Source organism: Microplitis demolitor, chromosome 10, assembly GCF_026212275.2.
Source record: "Microplitis demolitor isolate Queensland-Clemson2020A chromosome 10, iyMicDemo2.1a, whole genome shotgun sequence".
Taxonomy (NCBI): Eukaryota; Metazoa; Arthropoda; class Insecta; order Hymenoptera; family Braconidae; genus Microplitis; species Microplitis demolitor.
Window position 1 is genome coordinate 15,040,477 of NC_068554.1, and position 21,732 is coordinate 15,062,208.

At 35.2% G+C, this 21,732-nt stretch overlaps 1 protein-coding gene and 1 long non-coding RNA gene across 2 annotated transcripts; one reads left to right on the forward strand and one right to left on the reverse strand.

Annotated features, from left to right (window-relative positions):
* Positions 1–5,777: 5,777 nt before the first annotated feature.
* LOC128668869 (uncharacterized) lies at positions 5,778–9,326 on the forward strand. The gene is made up of 3 exons (XM_053742677.1): positions 5,778–5,838; positions 5,881–8,389; positions 8,630–9,326. The coding sequence occupies exons 1-3, from the start codon at positions 5,778–5,780 to the stop codon at positions 9,324–9,326; spliced, it is 3,267 nt and encodes a 1,088-aa protein (XP_053598652.1).
* Positions 9,327–10,038: 712 nt separating this feature from the next.
* On the reverse strand, positions 10,039–12,236 carry LOC103574212 (uncharacterized). Its single transcript, XR_549216.2, has 3 exons — positions 11,994–12,236; positions 10,969–11,100; positions 10,039–10,230 (listed from the first exon to the last, which is right to left on the reverse strand). It is a non-coding gene; the product is annotated as an uncharacterized LOC103574212 (long non-coding RNA).
* Positions 12,237–21,732: the final 9,496 nt, after the last annotated feature.

A 21,732-nucleotide genomic window follows, 5' to 3' on the forward strand; every position in this document is an offset into this window, starting at 1 on the left:
TCAGTGAGGAAAATTAATTAATAAATAATTCAATAAATTAACAAAAATTGATTAATTAATGAAAAGAAGGAAATTAAATAAGATAAGTGAATTTTAATTACTGTGGAAAGTTTTACTATTATTGAAATTTGTATACTGCGAAAATCAACTTCTAGTATTAAGTAAAAGAAAGTGATGTCATTGTTAATACGGAATATAATAGAGTAAAGTAGAGTCATGTAATTTTAAGTGAAGTTAACTGTGTTTGTGATAAGTCCGGTGGACATATAAGTTTAAAATAAGTGTAGATCCAGGGAATGGTTTTACAATGAATTGTTGGTTAACGTCCAGGGGACAAAATAATAAGGTCTAACGTCCAGTTGACAATTTTTTAACGTCTGTGTGTGTAACGTCCGGAAAGACGCTTATTCTAGAAAGTGTGTGTGTGTGTGGTAACGTCCGGGAGACGATAGAAAACGTTCAGGGAACGTATTAGTTTGTCATAAGTAACGCCCAGAGGACGTATTCAGTTTGTCATTAGGAAATTAGTTTGTCATAAGAATATTATATTTGTTATAAGAGTATTAGTTTGTCATAAGTAATTAAGGTAAACAAAATAAAAGCAAGGTGCTTATTAAATAAAATTAAATCTAAATTATATCAACAATTATTTCAGCCTATTTTATTATCCCTCTCCTCTCTTACAAAATATTACAAGCGACCCTGAGTAATTAATTAAATTAATTTATCTAAAATAAAATTTCACAACATCCGGTTCTGAAAAGCCAAGTCCATCTTCCAGTGGCGCACTATTATTCGACTTGTAACGGGGTAAATTCGTATTTACCGCGTTCAAGTAAATTCAAATAAAATCTTTTATGCGCACTGTCGGTCATGTGACATTACCACTTCGGGTATTCCGGGTAGGTAGCGACTAGTCGTCCGGAAATGGAAATTTCACTTGCTCGACCGTCGACCCCACCTAGAGTTAAGTAGGAGAGAAAAGGACAACTATAGTCAAGAGTGAGCGAGCAATTAAAAACGGGAACCGGAACGAGAATCGGGCATTAACCATCGGGACGTCCGAATAGAGAGGTGGAGAGACAAAGTGACGAGACAACCGACGCCATAACAGACGCCGTTAATTTAATTAACAGGTAATTAATTAATTATTAGCTTGAGTTTATTGTAGAACTAAGCGATGAAAATCTCGATTATAGATAACAAATACCAGGCAGTTAGCCGGTATTTTTTATAAACATTACTGACTGCGTCTGATTGTAACAGGTTGAAGGAGAGTAAGGAGAGAGAGAGAGAGAGGAGAGTCAAAACAGAGAGAGAGAGACGGAACCAAAAATTTGACCAAACATTTACAAGGACAAAAATTAATCGGAAAAACCCGGACAGAGACGCGACGAAAAAGATCTGGAAAGTTTAACTGGAGAGGTATTTATAAAATTTACTCCAGGCGGGAAGCCGGAAAATTTTATTAAATACTAGTATACGTTTAATATCGTCGCGTCTAAAGTAATTTCTCGCGAATTAAATTAATTTCATAAAGAAAACTAATAAATTAAATTCGGGCATAATTATAAAATTTTAGTAATTAATTAACTCCAGGCAGGTAGCCGGAGCCATTGCGTTAATAAAATATTTCCAGGCAGGTAGCCGGAATTTTCTAGAAGTTTCCAGGTGGGTCGAGTGACGCGCGCACCGGAACTGTCGAATCTAGTCATAGACGCTAGTCAATCATTAATTACTTATAAGTAAAATTTAATAAAAATAATAAAATGAATGAAATCAATTAAAATTGTCTCGGGAAAATAAGAGAGGTCCGTGGTCGAAGTCGTCGTAAAATCAAATCGAAAAATTAATCAATTAAAGAAATTATAATTAATTAAAAAGAAGGCGTAAATAAAATAAGAATAATTATCGTGGTGATAGTAGTACCTGAAGAAACGTGTTATTAAATTACTTAGTGAAGGTTGTGATATTAAAATAAGTGATAAGAAATCGAAAAGAAATAATACTCAATAAAATAGGAAAGGAAAATCAATTAATAAATTAATTAAAAATTATATAATTCTCTAAATTAATTAAATTATCAATTGCGGAAAATTAATTTAAGAAGTGTATGTAAAATAAGTCCAGGGGACCGAGTGAGTGAAATAAATAAGAAGTTAAGGAAAAATATTAGTAATTAAGTATCGTGAAGGTTAAGCGATTTTTAATCATTGTGTGTGTGAGTATGTGGAAATGCCAAAGGTAGTTGGCTAATTAAGTAATTAAGTATCGCGAAGGTAAAGCGATTTTTAACCAGAGTGGGAGTGTGTGGAAACGCCAAAGGTAGTTGGCTGATTATTAGATAAAATTATTGCGGGTAAATAATTAAAATGTTATAAGGTCAATTAATGTTATAAAGGTTATAAGGTTTAATGTTATAAAGGTTATAAGGTTTAATGATGTTATAAAGGTTATAAGGTAAATTAATGTTATAAAGGTTATAAGGTTTAATGTCAGAAGGTTTATAAGGTTTAATGTAATAAGGTTTATATAAGAAGTTAAAAGAGCTATAAAAGGTATAAAATATAAGGTTTATAAAAGGTCATGAGTGAAGTTAAATTATAAAGGTAAAATAGGTCATTGGAAAATAAAGGTTTAACTTGTGAATTGAAATAGTAAATTATTTATAAGTTATCCTTCCTCATCCTCCTCTTACAATTAAATAAAATTACACCGACCCTGATGATCTAAGATCCGGTTCTGGGAGGCCGTTATCACTTCCAGTGGCGCCCTTAAAAAGGTAATTTAAGGATGACCAGAGTAACAGCATAGCCCTGTTATATTTGGCGCCCAACTTTTGAAAAACCCCGTAATTAATTGTAAGAGAGGTTGAGGAGTTAATTTATAAATTAAAGTCGTGAAAAAAATAAATTCAAAGGAACGTGGCGGGGAAAAAGAAAATTAAAAATAGTGTGGCGTGGCATCGATTAAAACTCTTGAAATTTTTTTTTGGAAAGTGGAAAATTGAGTTTAAAAATAAAATTTGAAGACTTTGAATTTTGTGATGAATAATCTGGTAGAAAAAGTAATTGATAAGATTCGGTAGAAAAATATTGAAATTAAAATTTACAAAATACTGAAAATATTGAGAATGAAATAACTGTGATAAATAATTTTAATAATCTAGAGTAATAATAATTAAAATATTACTTGAAATAATTAGTTAACCGATTTCGATAATTAATTTATAAATTAAATAAGTCATAAAATTTACTTATAATTTTCAGTATAAAATAATTAAAACAAAATCACAAGAAAAATTTATAAGTAAAATAATTATCGACTTAAAATATTACCGGGCGTGTCACGATTCTATATTTAGAATAATCCTCAAACTCGAAAATAGAAAGATTAAAATTACTTGGACATAAAACCGTAAATAAACGATTAAGTTTCTGTCTAAAATAAAACTTAAAATAAATCCGCCAGTAATTTGTTTTGTGATAAATTAATATTAAATAAATAATTATACAAGTGAAATTATAAATGGTGATTATGTTCAACCAAGAAGAAGATTCAGAAATGGCTGGAGGACACAGGTTGTCAGTAGGTAGGGGAGTCAACCGCTCGACAATCACGTCAAATCCTGGTGCATCAGTAAGATTAACAACAGTTACAACAGTCACTACATGTACCAGAACAACGCCAACAGTTACAACTACAACTAGTACAGTTACAAATTCACTGACATTGGATCCACCACCGCCATATCCAATACTTACAAACACTCTGCTAGGAAATCACGGGACGATCGGAGCCGCAGATGAATGGAATTTTCCACCCAGAACGCAGGTGGGTGATCTCCATAGGCAGGCGACAGTAGTTGATAATCAAATGGATTTTGCTGGAAGTCTCAATCATCTTCAGGACAATATCCCTTCAGATATGAAACGCATATTTAATCGTATGGACAACAGTACACAGCAAATACGTCGAATGTCAAATAATCAACGTAATATAAATGAAGAAAATGCTGTGACGATTAATCAACTGTCCCAAATGATGAGAGAGCTTATAGACCAACAACGGGAAATTAACAACAGACGGAATTCACGTGATAATTCATGGCGATCAAATTCACCAGTGGATTGGAGAGTAGCTGAATTCCAGCTTAGTGGTGCAAACATTTCCCCGATGGGTCAACGTTTAGCGAGGGGGGAGTGCCTAGCTGCTCATAGACCTCAGAGCTTGGGTCCCCAACAACACCAGCATCAGCCACAAGCTCAACAAAATAATCATCGTGATCCATCAGTGGCAGATCGTATCAATTATCTGCAAGATCAATTACGTCAACTACAAATGGAACAACAAGGCCAGATTCCAGTGCCAAATAACGACCAGGGAGGTCGAGCAGGGAGTCAACCCCAGGTAGATGGTCATCTCCACGACCTACCGGGAAGACCCGCTCAGAATCCAGTCTTCCAACAAAACCAAGGCAGGAATTTCGACGACAGAAGATAGAAGGATATTTTGCAGAGTCTGAAAATGGGAAATTTACATTTTCCTCAGGAGAACATGACCGTAAATGATTTTCTGTATGTTGCTGAAGCCAGAGCACACCGTGAAGGATGGTCCGAGTGGGATTTGCTCAAGGCGATGAGTTATATACTCCAAGGAGCTGCAGCACGGTGGTTTGACGCAAACTATCTTCGCTGGGAAAATTACATGCAATTTAAGACGGAATTTAGAAAAGCTTTCGGCAGCTCAGCCACAGACCATCAGATTATTATGGAAATCAGTAAGATGCGGATGAAACCTGGGGATAACGTCACTGAATTCGTATTAAAAATCCAGCAGAAGTATCAGTCAATGCAGATACCTCCACCAGTATCGGAACAAGTCGCCTCTATCCGTAATCATCTAACAGATGAGTTACGTACTCTGGTATTCGCCAGATCAGTCTATACGTATGAAGACCTATTAAATGCATTACATGAAGCTACTAGGTGCATAGAGGAGGCTCAACAACCGACTGCTGTCGTGAATAAAACTGTAAAATTCCAAGATAAAACCAGATTTAATTTGATACAATCTCCGTCCGATGAAGCAGTTTATGAAGAAGATGAATTGGAACCGTCCAGATGTAATCTGATGGTTGCACCACCACCAACAACCTACAATAACAGATATGGCGTGCAAATGAGGAATAATACTAATTATTATCGACCTCAAAATTACCAATGTAACAACAGACCAAAACAACAAGTTAGACCTCGTCTGATTCAGGAGCCAGGAAGGTTATCCGGCTTCAATCAGAATCCAGTAGTTGCTCCAAAATACAACAGAACGTGTTTCAACTGCGGAGTTCCAGGTCACGTTTTCGAGGTATGTCAAAACCCCAGACAGGAAGTCTGTAATATTTGTTTTGAAGTTGGTCATACCCGCAATAATTGTAACTTAGCTGTATATAATAATGACAATAGACCAACTGCTTCAACTTCACCTGACAATCCACCTCAAGTACGTCAGAAGAACAATAATGTACCTGAAGACAATCGAAAAAACGATTAATACCTGGACCGAACTCCCCGTCGGCTCAGGAAAATTCTGGAGTAACTAAGGGGTTAAATAAATCAAAACCAGACAATAAAAATAACCGGCAAGGGGTTGTGCAGGTAGTTTCACCGCACTATTCTCAACCAGGTAGTGTATCTCAACTCGATAGCCGGAATGAGATGTCGCAGGTAGGTTCGCCGTGATATTCCATTCCAGGTAGTGACTTACAATTGGCTACTATGTCCGTGAACACGATATACGTAGAAGATATAATCTCATTAACTCAAGCAGATCTGTCAAGTAATTCTACAGAAATTATTAATCAATTAATTCAATTTTTAGAAGATCCAAATTGTATCATTGAAGATAGCAAGCAAGCAGACGAAAATATTAATCTTAATTCAATTACATCTACAGAAGAACCAGATGATGATGAACCTGAAACCCTATGGGAAGATGAATTTCAAGCTGGATTGGAACCGGTTGATCTCGACATCAATGTATCGTCACCGCATCCTCTGGAACTAGGTAGTTTTTTTAACCAGTCTCCAGACTCGCAGGTAGCAGGTACATTCACAGCATCTACATCTCGAGAAGCTTTCATTCCCAGAATTCTTCAAAACAAATCATTGTCAGCTGCTCAAAAATATCGTCTAGCTGAAAGAAAAATTTTTATTCCTGGCTCAGGTCCGAAGCCACCAGAATATACAGCAAGAATACCAGTATCACTTTGGATTTTTGGTATAAAGCTCAATGGTATCCTGGACACTGGCAGTGAGAGATCCTACATCAATGCAAAGGTATACGAAGACATCAAGGAGTACGCGTCAGGTGAATTAAGACCTGATGATATACAAAAGCGAGGTGTTTTACTGGCTAATCATACTTTGTGTAAAAGCCTTGGCGGTGCTCCGTTCATTATACAGATAGGATCGATTGCTGCTAAACAATACTTAAGTGTACTTGAAGATCTTGGACATTCTGTGGTCCTAGGAATGGACTTTGCAATACAATTTGGAGTCATCATAAACAGCAAAGAGAAGACTTGGCAGTTCAGTGGTCATCATGAAATACATCAATTTGAACTTATATCGTGTAAAGAAAATTCGTCGAGGTGCTTATCAATGACAGCTGATGAAGAAACAGACTTCAAAAATTTCATTAAAACTGAAATGGAAAAATTTGAAGCGATGCCGAATCAAGGACTAACTAACATCATCGAACATGAAATTGTCTTGAAACCTGATGCGAGATCAGTCAGGATTAAACCATATAGACGCAGTCCTGTGATCAACGAGGAATTAAACCGGCAAATCGACGAGTTACTTGAGAAGAAATTTATAAGACCAAGTTACAGTGTTTGGTCGTGTTCACCGGTCATGGTAGCTAAACCCAACAACACCTGGAGATTTTGTGTAGACTATCGGCCTATTAATCGAGTGACAATACCACCAGCTCACCCGTTACCTAATATGTTACGCATATTGAGCGCATTACACGGTGCAGTTCATATAAGTACTATGGATTTAAAAGAAGCTTTCCATCAAATCCGCATGGCAATCGCGTCGATTCCTCTCACCGCTTTTTCTGTGGAAGGACGAGGGATATTCGAGTGGTTACGGATGCCGTATGGACTAGTAGGTGCTCCAAGTACTTTTCAAAAAGCTATGGATGAATTGAAAGAAAGATTTCATAAAATTCTAGTTGATCGAGGATTACCGACGAGATGGGCCGAGCAAGTCTTTGCATATTTAGATGACTGGATAGTCATCAGTGAAACATTAGAAGAACACAAAAGAATCTTAAGTTTGGTGTTTGAAGTTTTTAGGGATGCTGGGTTACTCATAAACCCCGAGAAAAGTAAATTTTGTCGACCTGAAGTCAAATTCCTTGGATTTGTGGTAAATAAAGATGGTCTGCATACTGATCCAGAGAAAATAGCCCCAATAATTAATTATCCACGGCCAACAACCAGAAAACAACTGCGCAGCTTCCTAGGACTAGTCAATTGGTATCATCGACATCTTCGAAATGTAGCAAAGGCTCAGGGTCCTTTAAATGAATTGACTGGAGTCAACACCGAGTGGAAGTGGGGAGATTTAGAAGAAGAATCGTTCCAAAGTTTAAAACGAGCCCTTATCGACGCTCATCCGTTATCAGTACCCAAGGCTGGACTCCCGTATTATTTATATACTGATGCCTGTGATACAGGACTGGGAGCAATTTTAGTTCAACGAGATCCAGAAACTCAAAAAAAATTTCTGATTATATGTCTCAGTCGTCAACTCAAGGGTGCCGAGACTCGGTATACTACTACCGAAAAAGAGTGTCTGGCTGTCGTATGGGCGGTTCGCAAGCTTCGCTGTTGTCTTGAAGGTACCCCGTTCACTGTTGTCACAGACCATGCTGCGTTAAAATGGTTGCATTCATTAAGAGATCCAAATGGCAGGTTAGCTCGTTGGGCCATGGAGCTATTGTCACATCAAATCACTATTGAACATCGTAAAGGAACAGAAAATGAAGGTCCCGATGCATTATCACGTATTTACGAAGATTTTGTTCCGGAAGATTGGCTGGGAATCAAAGAACAACTTGGTTCGGATAATTGCCTGCATTTACAAGTATCAAACTGGTATGCAGTAAAATTTAACAATGTGCGTCGCAATCCAGGAAGGTATCCGGATTGGCGCATTGTTGAAGATAGACTTGAATATTATCGTCCAGACCCGCTGAAATCTATTGTTGGAGATGATAACGCATGGAAGACAGTTTTACGAGATCCTGAAATTCAACAAGTACTCCAAAAACATCATGAAGACCCAGATGCTGCACATCTAGGGAAGGAAAAAATGTACGAGCGAATAAAAGTACAATTTTATTGACCTGGTATGTACCAAGACGTAGAAAGTTACGTGGAAGCTTGTGAAATCTGTAAGCAAGCCAAATACAAGCAGTCGTGATCAAAAGCTCCGTTTCAAACCAGACAACTCATAAGACCTTGGGCTATCGTGGCAGCAGACGTAACTGGACCTTTTACTCGATCCAGAAAAGGTCATCAATATATTCTAGTCATACAAGATTTATATACTAGGTTCATTGAACTCTATCCGTTACGTCGACACACTGGAGCTGCTGTCTTGGAAGCTTTCAAACGTACATTTTCTTTGAGATCTTACCCGCTGTTCCTGGTAACAGACAATGGCTGGGAGTTTGTTAACGAAACCATACAAGATTATCTGAAATCTGTGGGAGTAAAATTTACACCATTGGTTGTCGCACATCCACAAGCCAATCCAGTGGAAAAGATAAATCGTACATTAAAACCGATGATCAGAGCTTACATCAACAAAGACCAGACCAGATGGGATGACCATCTAGGTGAATTTCAACTAGCCTACAACAGCTCATACCATGCATCATTAAAACTGTCTCCATATTTTCTGGTACATGGACAGGAACCCAGGTTGTCCGATAAACTGACAGAACTAGAGATGGAGGATTTTCTTCCTGAGAACGAAGAATGGAAACAACGCGTCCAACGACTAGACGAACTTAGACATAAGGTCGAGAGTATCATGAGGGCTGAAAATGAGAGACAGTCTAGCTATAATAAAAATTCAGAACTTAAAATACCGGAAGTAAAATTAGGCGATAAAGTTTTCTATCCGAATCGTAAATTAAGTAGTAAAAATCAAAAATATAGCGCGAGCTTAGGCATGGAATATCTCGGGCCGGTTACAATTAGTAAAATTATAAGTCCGCTCGTAGTAGAACTTAAAAATGATTAAAAATTATAAAGGTAAAATAGGTCATTGGAAAATAAAGGTTTAACTTGTGAATTGAAATAGTAAATTATTTATAAGTTATCCTTCCTCATCCTCCTCTTAGAATTAAATAAAATTACACCGACCCTGATGATCTAAGATCCGGTTCTGGGAGGCCGTTATCACTTCCAGTGGCGCCCTTAAAAAGGTAATTTAAGGATAACCAGAGTAACAGCATAGCCCTGTTATAGACTATAATACTGGGTGCGACTAGATTTGGCGAGGTTAATCCCTCTGTCATAAGCTGTTCAAGATACATTTTGACAAAAAATTTTCAGTTGCTCAATGAGTTTTTACTATGTTTAATAGATGGAACTCAGTCGAAAATCTTAAGACACGTTGCAATATTTCATTATAACACGCACTTTTCGCAGCGCAAGTGGAAAACGAGGAAATCTACTTTGACTTTACTCAATTTCTCAGCACCTGTCGTTAAACTGCCGTTAAGGGTTCACAACGTAGAGTCGATAATACACGCAAGTTAGGCCTGCATTCAATAAAATTATTTTTAAGCTACATCGCTTATGGTTTCTTGCAACAAAGTTTAAATCACATTCAATACTCACTAACACCATTTTTTTTTTCCAACAAAGTTTCTATCATTCTCAAACCAAGATTATTAGTTTCAAGAGAGACAATTTCTGTGAGCAGAGAAATTTATTTATCGTTGTAATTACAAATTTCTTTATTTATGTAATTGATCAATAATTAAATATATTTTTATCATTTTTTACAAATGTTTTGACTACAAATACATTTTCACACATGTATACGAATGATCAGGTAACATCGATTAATGACTGCTTGTATGTGATGAGATAAGTTATCCATTTTTCGTACGAGGTATTGAGTGAGGTGTAAACGAACACTGAAAAAATTGAAAATGTTATTGCATATAGTCAATGTACTTATATATATCGATATATTTGGGTACTTCATTTGAAACGAACAATTTTTTTAACTGACACAGGAAAATTTTGTTATTCATCTTAAGACAAAAATTCCCTGCAAATTTCAGCTCTTAATTTTAATTTTAAGTACTTTCTCTCGATTATCAAAGTGCTCCCATTTAAAAAGCAGGTAAATCGGATAACTTTTCTTTTAAATTACTATAACAGCTTGGTTTTGAGCTATCGTTTTGAAATCAGTTCTTATGTGTAGAGTATTTGTTGATTTTTAAAGTTGTTTAAAACGATTTTGGTCTAACTCGATCCATGTTGATTGTATCAGTGATTTGTCTTGAAAATGTAAGCTTTTTTTTTAGTGTCGTAACGTTTACAAAAAAACAATTCTGTTTCATGATTTCGAAATAAAAAAAAAAATCTAAAAACGGTTGAGCCTGCGGGCCAGCTGCTGAGAGGTCAAAAACTTCACTACTTACCCACTGCGCACATTTACCCCACGTGACTTAATTTGAGCTCTTTAAACGTTTTCTACAAATATACTCAAGGGTAATGTTGAGCTTAAAAGTGTATTGCTAATATTATTTTTGAGGTAGAGTTTTTAGGGGAGACCTGCGTGGTCCATCGTTTTCCAGATTTTTTTTTTTTTATTCATTAAATTCATAGGAATTTTTTTGAGTATAAATAAAGTCATTGTCGCTTACGATTTTTAAAAGACAAATAGTGGGTGCAGCTTCAGTACTTTCTTGTAATAATATAGCAATCATTATTATAGCAAAAATTACAATTGATATCGAACGATTCATTTTTTTAAATGGCTTATTCTCGTCAGAAACCTGTAAAAGATCAATTTTTTTCTGTTATTCACTGTGATATTTCTTTGGATGAAATGTGATGATCGTCGAATTCAGTACTAAGATGATCATTTTCTAAAATTATATCGAACTCCGTCAAGCTTAAAATTTCATTCAATCATATAAAATTGCATAAAATTTTGTTTCACGAAATATAGAAGATTTTAGAAATGTTATCGACTTCCATAAAATTTAATGAAAGGTATACGAAATCTAGAAATTTTTTTAGGAATTCATTAATTTGAACCCAGTATTCAAATTAATGATGTTATAAAAAGTTATGTTGACTTGCAAAATTTCATGAAGTTTTGTAAAATTTCTTAAAATTTGAATTCAATGATAACGTTAATGTGTTTGTTTGTTTTTTAATTTTATGTTACCACAAATAAATTTAGATAGCATTGTTTTAAGTTATTCGATTTTATCTTGCTAACTCCAAACTTTTGGACAGTAGATTATAACTTTTCGTACTCGATATCTTACAATATTTATTATAAAAGTTTAAAACTTAATATCTCGATAAATACTAGTTATTGATACGCGATCACTACACGTATCGACGTCAGTACCGTAAATACTATGGGGGACTTAAAAATGAAAAAATCCAGGGTTGAACCTAGCAATCGCAAGAAATTACGTATTAATAAACAATATTCTTAATTCGTTTCAGTAATGCCGCCATTAGTTCGATTAATGGATAATATCTAGTCGAAAAATTCTTTGTTGGCGATATAATAATTTTTTTTTTGAATAATTTTTGCCTGCAAAATTTTATGGAGTTTAGAAGATTTTATAGAAAGATTTTTTCAGGAAAAGTTTATTCAATCAATAAAACGAATTTTTATAGTAAAAAATAAAATACAAATTTCACTCACCTGATTTCCTAATTAAAATGAATTTATTGTTTAATACAAAGAATAATTTTATTTTATGAGTCAATGTATGAAATTATTAGGACTCAGTGTTATTTTTAAACGTCAAATACTGATTTGGCTATGTTAATTTAGCAGAGTATGAAAGAATGATGTCGTCTGACAAGATCGTAAACGAATGATGTATCTACAAATGTCTACCTGCCTTTTTATACCATAGGCATCAATTTTTTTCATTTATGTTGTGTTAGTTTTTTTTTTGCTTCGTGATTAGAATAATATTTTGGTTCGTTATCTCTAATCGACTGTAAGTATAGGCGTCTGTCATCAAGTTTATCAATAATGTCCAGTGAAGTTGAAATTTAATTTTTTTTTATAATAGTGAATACTTAATATATTTGTATAGGTGCAAACATACATATTTTGAGCCATGTGATATGATTATTGTAATTATTTAACAGTTTAACTTCAAGGAACCAAATGTCTTTGAATAAACATGCGATTGAAATTCTTATTTTATGAATAAATTGATTCAACATGTGTACTTAAATATTTTAATGATCATTCATTTGGAATTTAAAATCCAAATAATCGAGTAAAATTTAGTAAAGTTTCGTCAGACAGTATAAGCTTATTTACTAATTCATTGACCCACACATTCACGCAGAAATCTATAGAAATTTGAAAAAAATCCTACCCTAAAGAAAATTAATCATTTATGCCCCTGTATTAGGCATGTATAGTTGTAAGTCTTCTTTTTCTACGTATACCACATTTGGACCATATAACCCTGGCGGACTCGAATCACAGTGAAAAGACCGTGGAACTATAAATACTTTATTATTTCAATTTATAATTAATATCACTTATACACTACAATGATAAAACAATTATATTAGAAATAACAACACCACAATTAACAGCAGTAAAGAAAGGCAAAGAGAGATATAGTTTATCGATGTACAGATGTATGCTGTTATGCTGTCAATATATGACTGACTGTCTTTGTCGCGCATCTATAAAAAACAAGAAAAGGCATTTGTTTTCTAGCCATTCAAATATTTTAAAACATCAGTTTCACAATCGTTACAATACCGTGGATCCACGGTGATGACGCGGGGTGTCTACCGTGATTCTACGGTGTTTTCACTGTGATTACGCGGTGTAACTGATTTTCTGGGTACGCCGTGGAACCACGGTGGCAATATCTTGTAAACTCGGTGGTAAAATGGCACAAACCCACCGTGTCTTCACCGTGATTCCAAACTGCCAATGAATTTATATGTGCTTTAGATATGAATCGTTCGTATTTTATAAATGGATCATTTATAAAGCATAGATAAAAAACGGCATTACATTCACAATACTTGGGTCAAATATATCTTAAAAATGGATCATATTTGAAGCACATATGTACGGACATACATGGAAATCGGCCATATATACGCCATATTTAGGTACTATAATTTATGTATGCTCCAAATACAAATCGTAAGTATTTCATATAAAGATCATATATATGGGCACATACGAAAGTTGGCCATATTTTCACCATAAATGGGTGAGATAATCGACTTACGCTCCTGATACATGAATTGTATATCAGGCATTTTATACCAAATGAGGCCTTTTAGAAAATTTCGATTTCCTTTATTTTTTAATATTTTGTAGTACCCATCAAAAAACTCTTCCTAGTAAAGCTAAAGATTTTTTCGATGACCTTTTTGAAAATCACATTTTTTATAGTTTTTTGTTCGTAACTTTCTTTTCTCTTAATCAGAATCAGTAAATATTCAGTAATGTAAATAGTCCCGAGTATATCATTGCAAATCAGGAAAATTTTACAGATTCAATTATTAGAAATCGATTTACTATTCTAATCAGTATCAAAAACTGTGGATTTAATTTTTTGGTTTTTCTTTATTGCTCCACACTAAGTTACAAAAATATTTCAAATGATAAGTTTGATAACCGACTCGATAGCTCGATAGTTGAACTTAGTATAGTAACGGTCGTTGGTCAGCGTCACCGATGTGCCACTTTTGCAGAACAGCAGGCAGGATAACTTTCTCGTTTGGGGATGTAGAGTTAGGCTGATTGGTGAAAATGTATGCTAATTAGATAGTATGTGTATTTAAGAGTGTAAGTTGAAGGGATGAGAGGGACAGTGAAAGTAGTAGATCCAGATGATAAGTTTCGTCCATGTTGTGACAAGATGTGAGGGCAATAAAATAGGATAGGTACTTAGAGGATTAGAAAAAATATAAACTTGAAAGAATAAAAGGATAAAGTAAAAAAAACATTGGTGAACTTCGGAATTTAAAATAGTAAAACAATTTGTCGACAGATGTTTAAATGAATAGACGGATTAAGTTAAAACGTTAAGTAAAATGAAATTAAAATTTACGGTCGGTCCCAAATAAAAAATTAAAAAATTATTTTTTATCACTCATGCGGGATAAGCAGCGTCTTAGCGCTCGTTGTAAAGGTTGAAAAGTAGGTGTTTGCCCATTTGACAATTACAACGGGAGTTTTGTGTAAATTAAACGTTTATTTGAGTGCGATAAGAATACTTGTGGCACGTACATTTTACTTGGCGCACGCAAATTAACGAAAAAAAAAAATGAATAACTAAAAAAATAATTGATAATAAAAAAAAATGATAATCTAAGTGTCAATACTAAAGACGTGAGATTGACATCGGTTATAAATTTTATATTTTCATTAATCAAAAGTTTAAAAAGTACTATAAAATGAGTGTTAATCCCGACCTGATCCCGGAAACTGACGAAAGTTCTGACGGGGAGTCTATACCACCTGAAGTTCGTACAAAAGCAAACGAAGTCATCAACAATTTAACTCCTGAAATATTACGGCGGAAATATGAAGCGGCATATCAAAGATTTATGGAGTCGCGTTCAGTGAAAAAAATTAAAAGCCTTTCGGAAACGGTTCTTGTAACTTATTTTAGTGAACTGGCTGAAACACAAAAGCCATCAAGTTTGTGGGAAATGTGCTCAATGTTATGGAGCATGATTGACATCAAGCATAAAATTAATATTTATAAACATTCGAGCTTGATTGCGTTAAAAAAAAAAAAAAACATAGGTTTTAAAAGCAAAAAAGCTCAAACCTTGAGTGCGGAGCAAATTCAACAATTTCTGCACGAAGCTCCGGACAATCAATTCTTCGCAACAGAGGTAAATTAATTAAATATTTAAATGCAATTTATGGATAAATAAATAAACTCATTTGAATTTTTGTAATTTCAGGTAGCTTTAATTTTTGGAGTGCAAGGTGCTCGTCGGCGGCATGAATTGTGTGACGACCGTGGACGACATAGAAGATAAAGGCAACATGCTATTGGTGAAAATTCCAAAAACAAAGACTAGCAGGCCTCGATCGTTTTTAGTTACAGATGAATTTTACCACATTTTCAAAAAATATGTTGATTCACGTCCTTCCGAATTACCCTTAAAAAGATTTTTTGTAAATTATTGAGGCGATAAATGTACATCACAAAACATATTTGAAGTTAGAAAATCCAGCATTGTATACAGGACATTCGTTCAGAAGAACTTCAGCTACGTTGTTGGCTGATTACTATCTACTTACTATCAAGAGACACAGGGGATGGAAATCCAGTTCAGTTGCAGAATGCTACGTCGAAGATTCTGTAGGTAACAAAAAGCGAATCAGTCAACAAATTACGAGTACTATATCAGCCGGGCCGTCTGCTTCACGTGATCAACAGCTTCAAATTGATCAAGCTATTGAAACAGCACCTGACGCATCGATCGACATGAATGTACAAGACAAAGAAAATATCGCTTTTGACATTCTAGATCAGGTTTTATCAAAAAATATTGATATTAAATTTTCTAACTGTACAAATATAACTATTTATTTACAAAAAAAAAAAATTATTTATTCTTTTTATACTCTGTTCTTTGTTTGAAATAAATCATATTTAATTTATTTTACTTTTTCAGTTTTTTTTTTGTCTGAGGGGGCTTCGCCCCCCCATCCCCCACCGGGGCTTTGCCCCTGGACCATGACTTTGCGTGACGATTTAGCGCCGCATTCGTAATCAAAAATAGTATCTGCAACTCGTGCGATGTTGTCAATTGCCCACTCGAGCAAATGAGCGCACTCACTTCGTTCGTGCGCTCAACTTTGCTCTCGTGAGCAATCGAGAACTTATCACACTAGTTGCACAATACACTATTAGTTTAAATGTATATCGAAATAAATGGTTTAATATTTCTTGCTCTACAACAACTGGCTAACCCAGGTGTTTTATTGATTATTCAAATAACTTATTATTATAGTTATTTGAATGAATAATTACACAAGTCCACAAAAAAAGTGGCCTGTGCTGGGTGTTCGACAAAGATTATCCGACATATTTTTTACCGCTGACTGCGTATCTGAAGTCAAAATTGGGGGTCAAACTGCAAAAAACGGAAAAAAAACCGATAAAATCTACGATCTAATAATTTTTTCTGCATGATAATTATAATCTTATAATTTCTGTCGTTTCCTGAATCTTTTCTCGTTAAATGACCTGTTCAACGGATTTCTGCTACGCTTCTTTCCTCTCTGTTGAGTTTATCTTGGTAGCATCCAGCAGTAATCTGCAAACATATTTACTCCCTACTGCCCCTAAAATCACCGTTCAAATTCGTTGAGATCTTGATAAAATCTCTTTCCGTGCTCTTCACTAAAGTCTCCGTTATTCTCTGGAAAATGGTTGAGATGCGAATCAAGAAAGTAAATTTTCGAATTTATTAGGCAACTTGAACGCTAAAAGTTTGCGATCCCATTAGCAAGAATATTTTTGCTATCAGCATCCTTGGTGTTACCTGAAAATTTGGTGAACACTTTCTTGAAACGTAGCCATGATGCCTGTTTTTGTTCATCCATAAGTAAAACAAATGATTCATTTTTGAATAACGTCCGGATTTCCGATCCACCAAAGATGCCTTCTTTTGATTTTACATCTGATTTGTGCTTAAATACGACGCAGGTATGAAAAGCACTCTCCTTCTTTATCAAGAGCTTTCACAAACTGTTTTATTAACTCAATTTTAATATGAAGCGAAGGAATGAGAATTTTGGCTGGACCAACAAGCAGTTTTCTCATTATATTATGTGATCCAACCCTACAGAACGATCTCGATGGCCGAACTTTTTCAACTTAGTGATTTTTGCGATATCTACTGTCGAACTTACACAAATAGCATGGATAATTCGTGAATCCAGATTGTTGTCCCAGGATCATGGACAAAACCTTTGAATCACCACATACTTGCCATTTATGTTCTTCATAGTTAATTTTTTTTCAGGACAGTTTCTGGATTTGTGCACTTTTCTTTAAGTACAGTTGAGTAAGCTAAAGGTAAAGGAGCAAACTTTTTGGTGTTGTGAAGAAGAACTGCTTTAAGACTGCGTTGAGACGAGTCAATGAATAACCGCTAATCTTCAGGTTTACATAAATTTGGCTTTAATTCATTCACAAGTTATTTCATCAGTGCAATAAAATAAATCTTCTTTTTCAAAATTTAAAATCAAATCAAATAAAGCTAAATCAAATTTTGATTTAAAAATGAATATGTTAACTGTTACGTTCTGGCTCTAATTAAATTTAAATAAAATTTTTTTTGGAAATTTTTTTTTTGAAGTCTCGAATTATTTATTCGCCACGGTGGGCGAATAAACGGTTCGACACTTCTTAGAATTATAATAAATAATAAATTAATAAATCGTTACTTTGTTGGCGATATTATTTTATTCATCACCAACAATGTAACGGAAATCTCTTGCGATAAGAAAGTCGCCGTGGCTCGCGGATAGTCTAAACATATGACGACGCATGAGACCCGGGCCACGACGATTCTCTCATAGGAAACCTGAGATGCAACGTTAGCACTTTTGATAATGTATAATACCAAGGAGAGACAGAATCAAGGCAGTCGATCACAAGATCTAGAAGAGCTAAGAACTCTACATAAAACTGCTGGCTTGATCCTGTCACTCGGACTTTAAGGCAAAAATATATATCCGTACTTTACCAAATACGCACTCCTTATTTTAAACTTTGGGCGCTGTCACCGGCAGCCTAATAATCTCATACCTCATATTGGGCGCTGCTACCGGCAGCCTAATACTCTCATCTGTTTTGGGCGCTGATACCGGCAGCCTAAGCACTTCCCTTCCGCATCCCAAAAATTCATGCCGAGAAGCCGAAGGTCAGGCAAAAGGGCCCAGTTCCGCCGGATCATTCGAACGATCCACGAGGATCTCGGTCGTTCAGTTCACCAACGTTCCCGCCTAGAGATCGTTGCCGAGGAAGTCCTCCTCGATCCGGTAACGTTGGTCATTCCAAACCCGGTTAATAAGTTACCAAGTTCTGGTATCGCGTCGAGTGAAGTTCGTGACCCGTCGGGTTCTGGTGGTATTATTCAGCAGCTGGAGTTACTCGCCCTTAAGGAGGAACCGGGCCCTCCAGGCTCGTCTTGTCCAGAGGAAGCATCAAGGGAGAACACAGTCTTCTGGACTGGTATCAGTGAGGGTTGGCAGTTGATTCCAGTGGACGTTCCATCCGTCCGTCCGCCTAGTGGGAGCATCCCTTTCGACGACCCTCGTTACGGGTATTATTCTGAGGCCTATTTCAAGGCCACCGGCAAGGATGAGTACGCACCGGCGGAGGAGAAGAAACGACGTAAGAAAGGGATTATTTGGGCCGACTTATGGGGCCCATAATCTCCACCATGGTAAGTCATCAAAACATTTTCGCATAAAATAAAGAAAGGTCAACAGCTGACGCACCTGGGGTCTATTGACACCCTAACGACGTCAACCTGGTCAATTTAAAATTATTCTGTCTAATTAATAGATAAGCCAGAATGTAACATAACTTTTAAAGAAAAAGAATTAGTTTGGCTCTATTTTCCCCATAGAGTATTTTTATTTTAACTACTGATTAATGATTTTATAATGGATAATAATAACCAAGTTTGTGATTTTGCTGCAGAATCACGAAGATTAAAACGGAAACTAGATAAATAAGATGACGAAATTAATTTTCTGCGAAGAAAGAAATCTAAGTTCAATAAAATGACATGCTGGTTATGTTTTATGTCATTTCAGCTTAGCTAATAAATTTTGCTTCTATTACTATCCTTCAAGTCAGGTCTTTTTCGTTCAAATAACGCATATTCATATATTTGATTGCTTCTAATAAACAAGTTTTCATTAAAATACTGTAATGAAATGTCGTGCAAGCCACTAAATATTTTCATTTACAAGAGTTAATTGGTGTCAAGTACACTCAATTAATTTCAACCTAAAAATTTGGGTTTAGTTGGAATAAAATTCCTCTAGTATTTATTTGGTATTGCAGATAAATGTAAAACTCGATCTCGATAAAAATCAAGATCAAGATCTAAAAGAAACAGATCAAACTCAACTGCCCGTTCTCACTACCGCTCTCATCATAGTTCACACCGCCGCTTGCATCACCGTTCCCACCATCATTCTAAGCGTAATCGTGATGATTCTTCACATCAAAATCAACGCCGTTCCAGGTCTTCATCAAGGAATAGGCATCAAAGGATTCCAATTTTTGATTGTCATTCAACTTTGTCGTCTCAACTATCGAAATTCCAGTTCAATTCAACTTCAACCATTACTCCACAGCCAACTGATCCTCAGTCTACCTCATCTAGTGGTCTAGTAGCTGGTGATGCTGTCATTCCACCAATTGTCTCGGCTGATGTTCTGCCATCTTCTATTCCTCAGCCAACCAATCAACCTACCGATAATTTAACAACCGAAAAATCTGTTGTGAATCCAAGAGAGTCAAGTGAGTCAATTCTTGCTCCAGAAATTTTGGAGGCTATGGGAAAACGTCTTGATCCAGATAACCAACGTGCTTCTGCCATTCATAAAGACATTATTGTTTGTTGGGAAGATATTATCAAGAAAGGTTTACCAGAAGATGAGAGAAAAAACCTCTTTAAAAAACATCTTACTCCGGAAAATTGCGTTATATTTGAGCCTCCAAAATTAAATGCTGAGATTAAAGCTTCAGTTTTAGAACCAATTATTTCAAGAGATAACAAAATAGTTGATACACAACGCAAAGTTTCCTACTGTTTATCCACATTAGGTTCTATGCTGTCTAGTCTTCTCAAAGGCGCTACTTTAGATTCACTCACTTTAATCTTTAATTTGAGTGATATGGGACGTATTCTTGTAGACCTTCAACGGGATGAAACTGTAACAAGACGCTTAACTATTTCTTTCAATCTCAATACATCTTTGAAAGCACATTAAATGCTACTACTGCTGAAAAGTGGTTATTTGGAAAAGATTTTGCTGAGACTTTAAAGACCTCTAAGTTTCTTGAACGTTTTTCAAAAGATCTTAAACCTCCAACTAAGTCATCTTCGAGTTTTTTTTTCAAGAACTTCAAAAAACTTGAAGGGTCCCCGTCGTCAACCTTACAGCCAACAGCTTCCGACGTCGTGGCAACGCACACCGTACAGCCAGCTTCCGAAAAGCTCAAATTACCCTCAACCGATGAAAAAACAAGGGAGGGGGACAATATCCTCCAAGAAGCGCCGATAGCCGAACCGGTAAGTGCGGTCGCAGGAAGATTAAAATATTTCTTACCTGTTTGGAAAAAATTGTTTCCAAGTAACAGCATGTTAACCTGGATAAGTGGTTACGAAATCCCATTTAGTAAGACACCTAAACAATCATCAATACCAAAGGAACCATGCTGGTCCAAAACTGAATTTTCTCATTTTACTAATCACATTAATGAACTTTTAGAAAAAGGAGCAATTCAACGTTGTCTGAAATGTGATGGCCAATTTATTTCGAGTATTTTTCTTACTCCTAAATTTGATGGTTCTCGTCGTTTTATCTTAAATCTTAACAAATTAAATGAATTCATTGAAATTGAACATTTTAAGTTAGAAGATATGAGAACTACCAGGGATTTATTATATCTTTGTTTTATATCTACTCTCGATTTAAAAGAAGCTTGCTACTTAGTCACTGTAAAAAATTCTTCCAAAAAGTATTTGAGATTTATATTTAACGGGATTTTATATGAATTTAATTGTTTACCATTTGGTTTAAATACCGCACCATACGTTTTTACTAAATTAATGAAACCTGTTATTTCTTTTTTAAGAGAAAGAGGTTACCCTTCTGTTGTTTACATTGATGATTTTTTATTAATTGGTTATAGTTTGCAAGAATGTTTACTTAATGTTCAACAAAGGATTTTATTATTAGAAAGTAATGGATTTATTATTAATAAACGAAAAAGTAAGCTTGAACCGGTAAAACTGAATTACAAGAATCAAAAGTTATTAATACAATTAACCTTCTTAATAAATTCAAAGTTAATTCCTGTCATAAAATTAAAGATTTTGTATCTTCTATTGGTGTTTTGGGATTTTTCGTCCTGCGGCTAAATATGGTTAGGTTTATATGAAAAGCTTAGAGCGAGAAAAATTTGTTGCTTTAGAAAACAGTAATGGTAATTATGGGGCATCAATCGTTTTATCTTCCTTAATAACTGATGATCTTGGTTGGTAGAAGCAAAACATTAACAAGATTTTTATGCCAATCAAAAGTCTCAGATTTGTATTAGAGATTTTTCAGACGCATCGCTGACTAGTTGGGGCGCATGCTGTGGTACGAATAAAGCTCATGGTTTTTG

Bases quoted from the DNA above. Each gene is read 5' to 3' on its own strand.
- LOC128668869 (XM_053742677.1), top strand. From the start codon at position 5,778: ATGTCCGTGAACACGATATACGTAGAAGATATAATCTCATTAACTCAA. The intron at 5,839-5,880 runs GTAATTCTACAG...TTCAATTTTTAG, and splicing joins AACTCAAGCAGATCTGTCAA to AAGATCCAAATTGTATCATT. The intron at 8,390-8,629 runs GTACGAGCGAAT...TTTATATACTAG, and splicing joins CATCTAGGGAAGGAAAAAAT to GTTCATTGAACTCTATCCGT.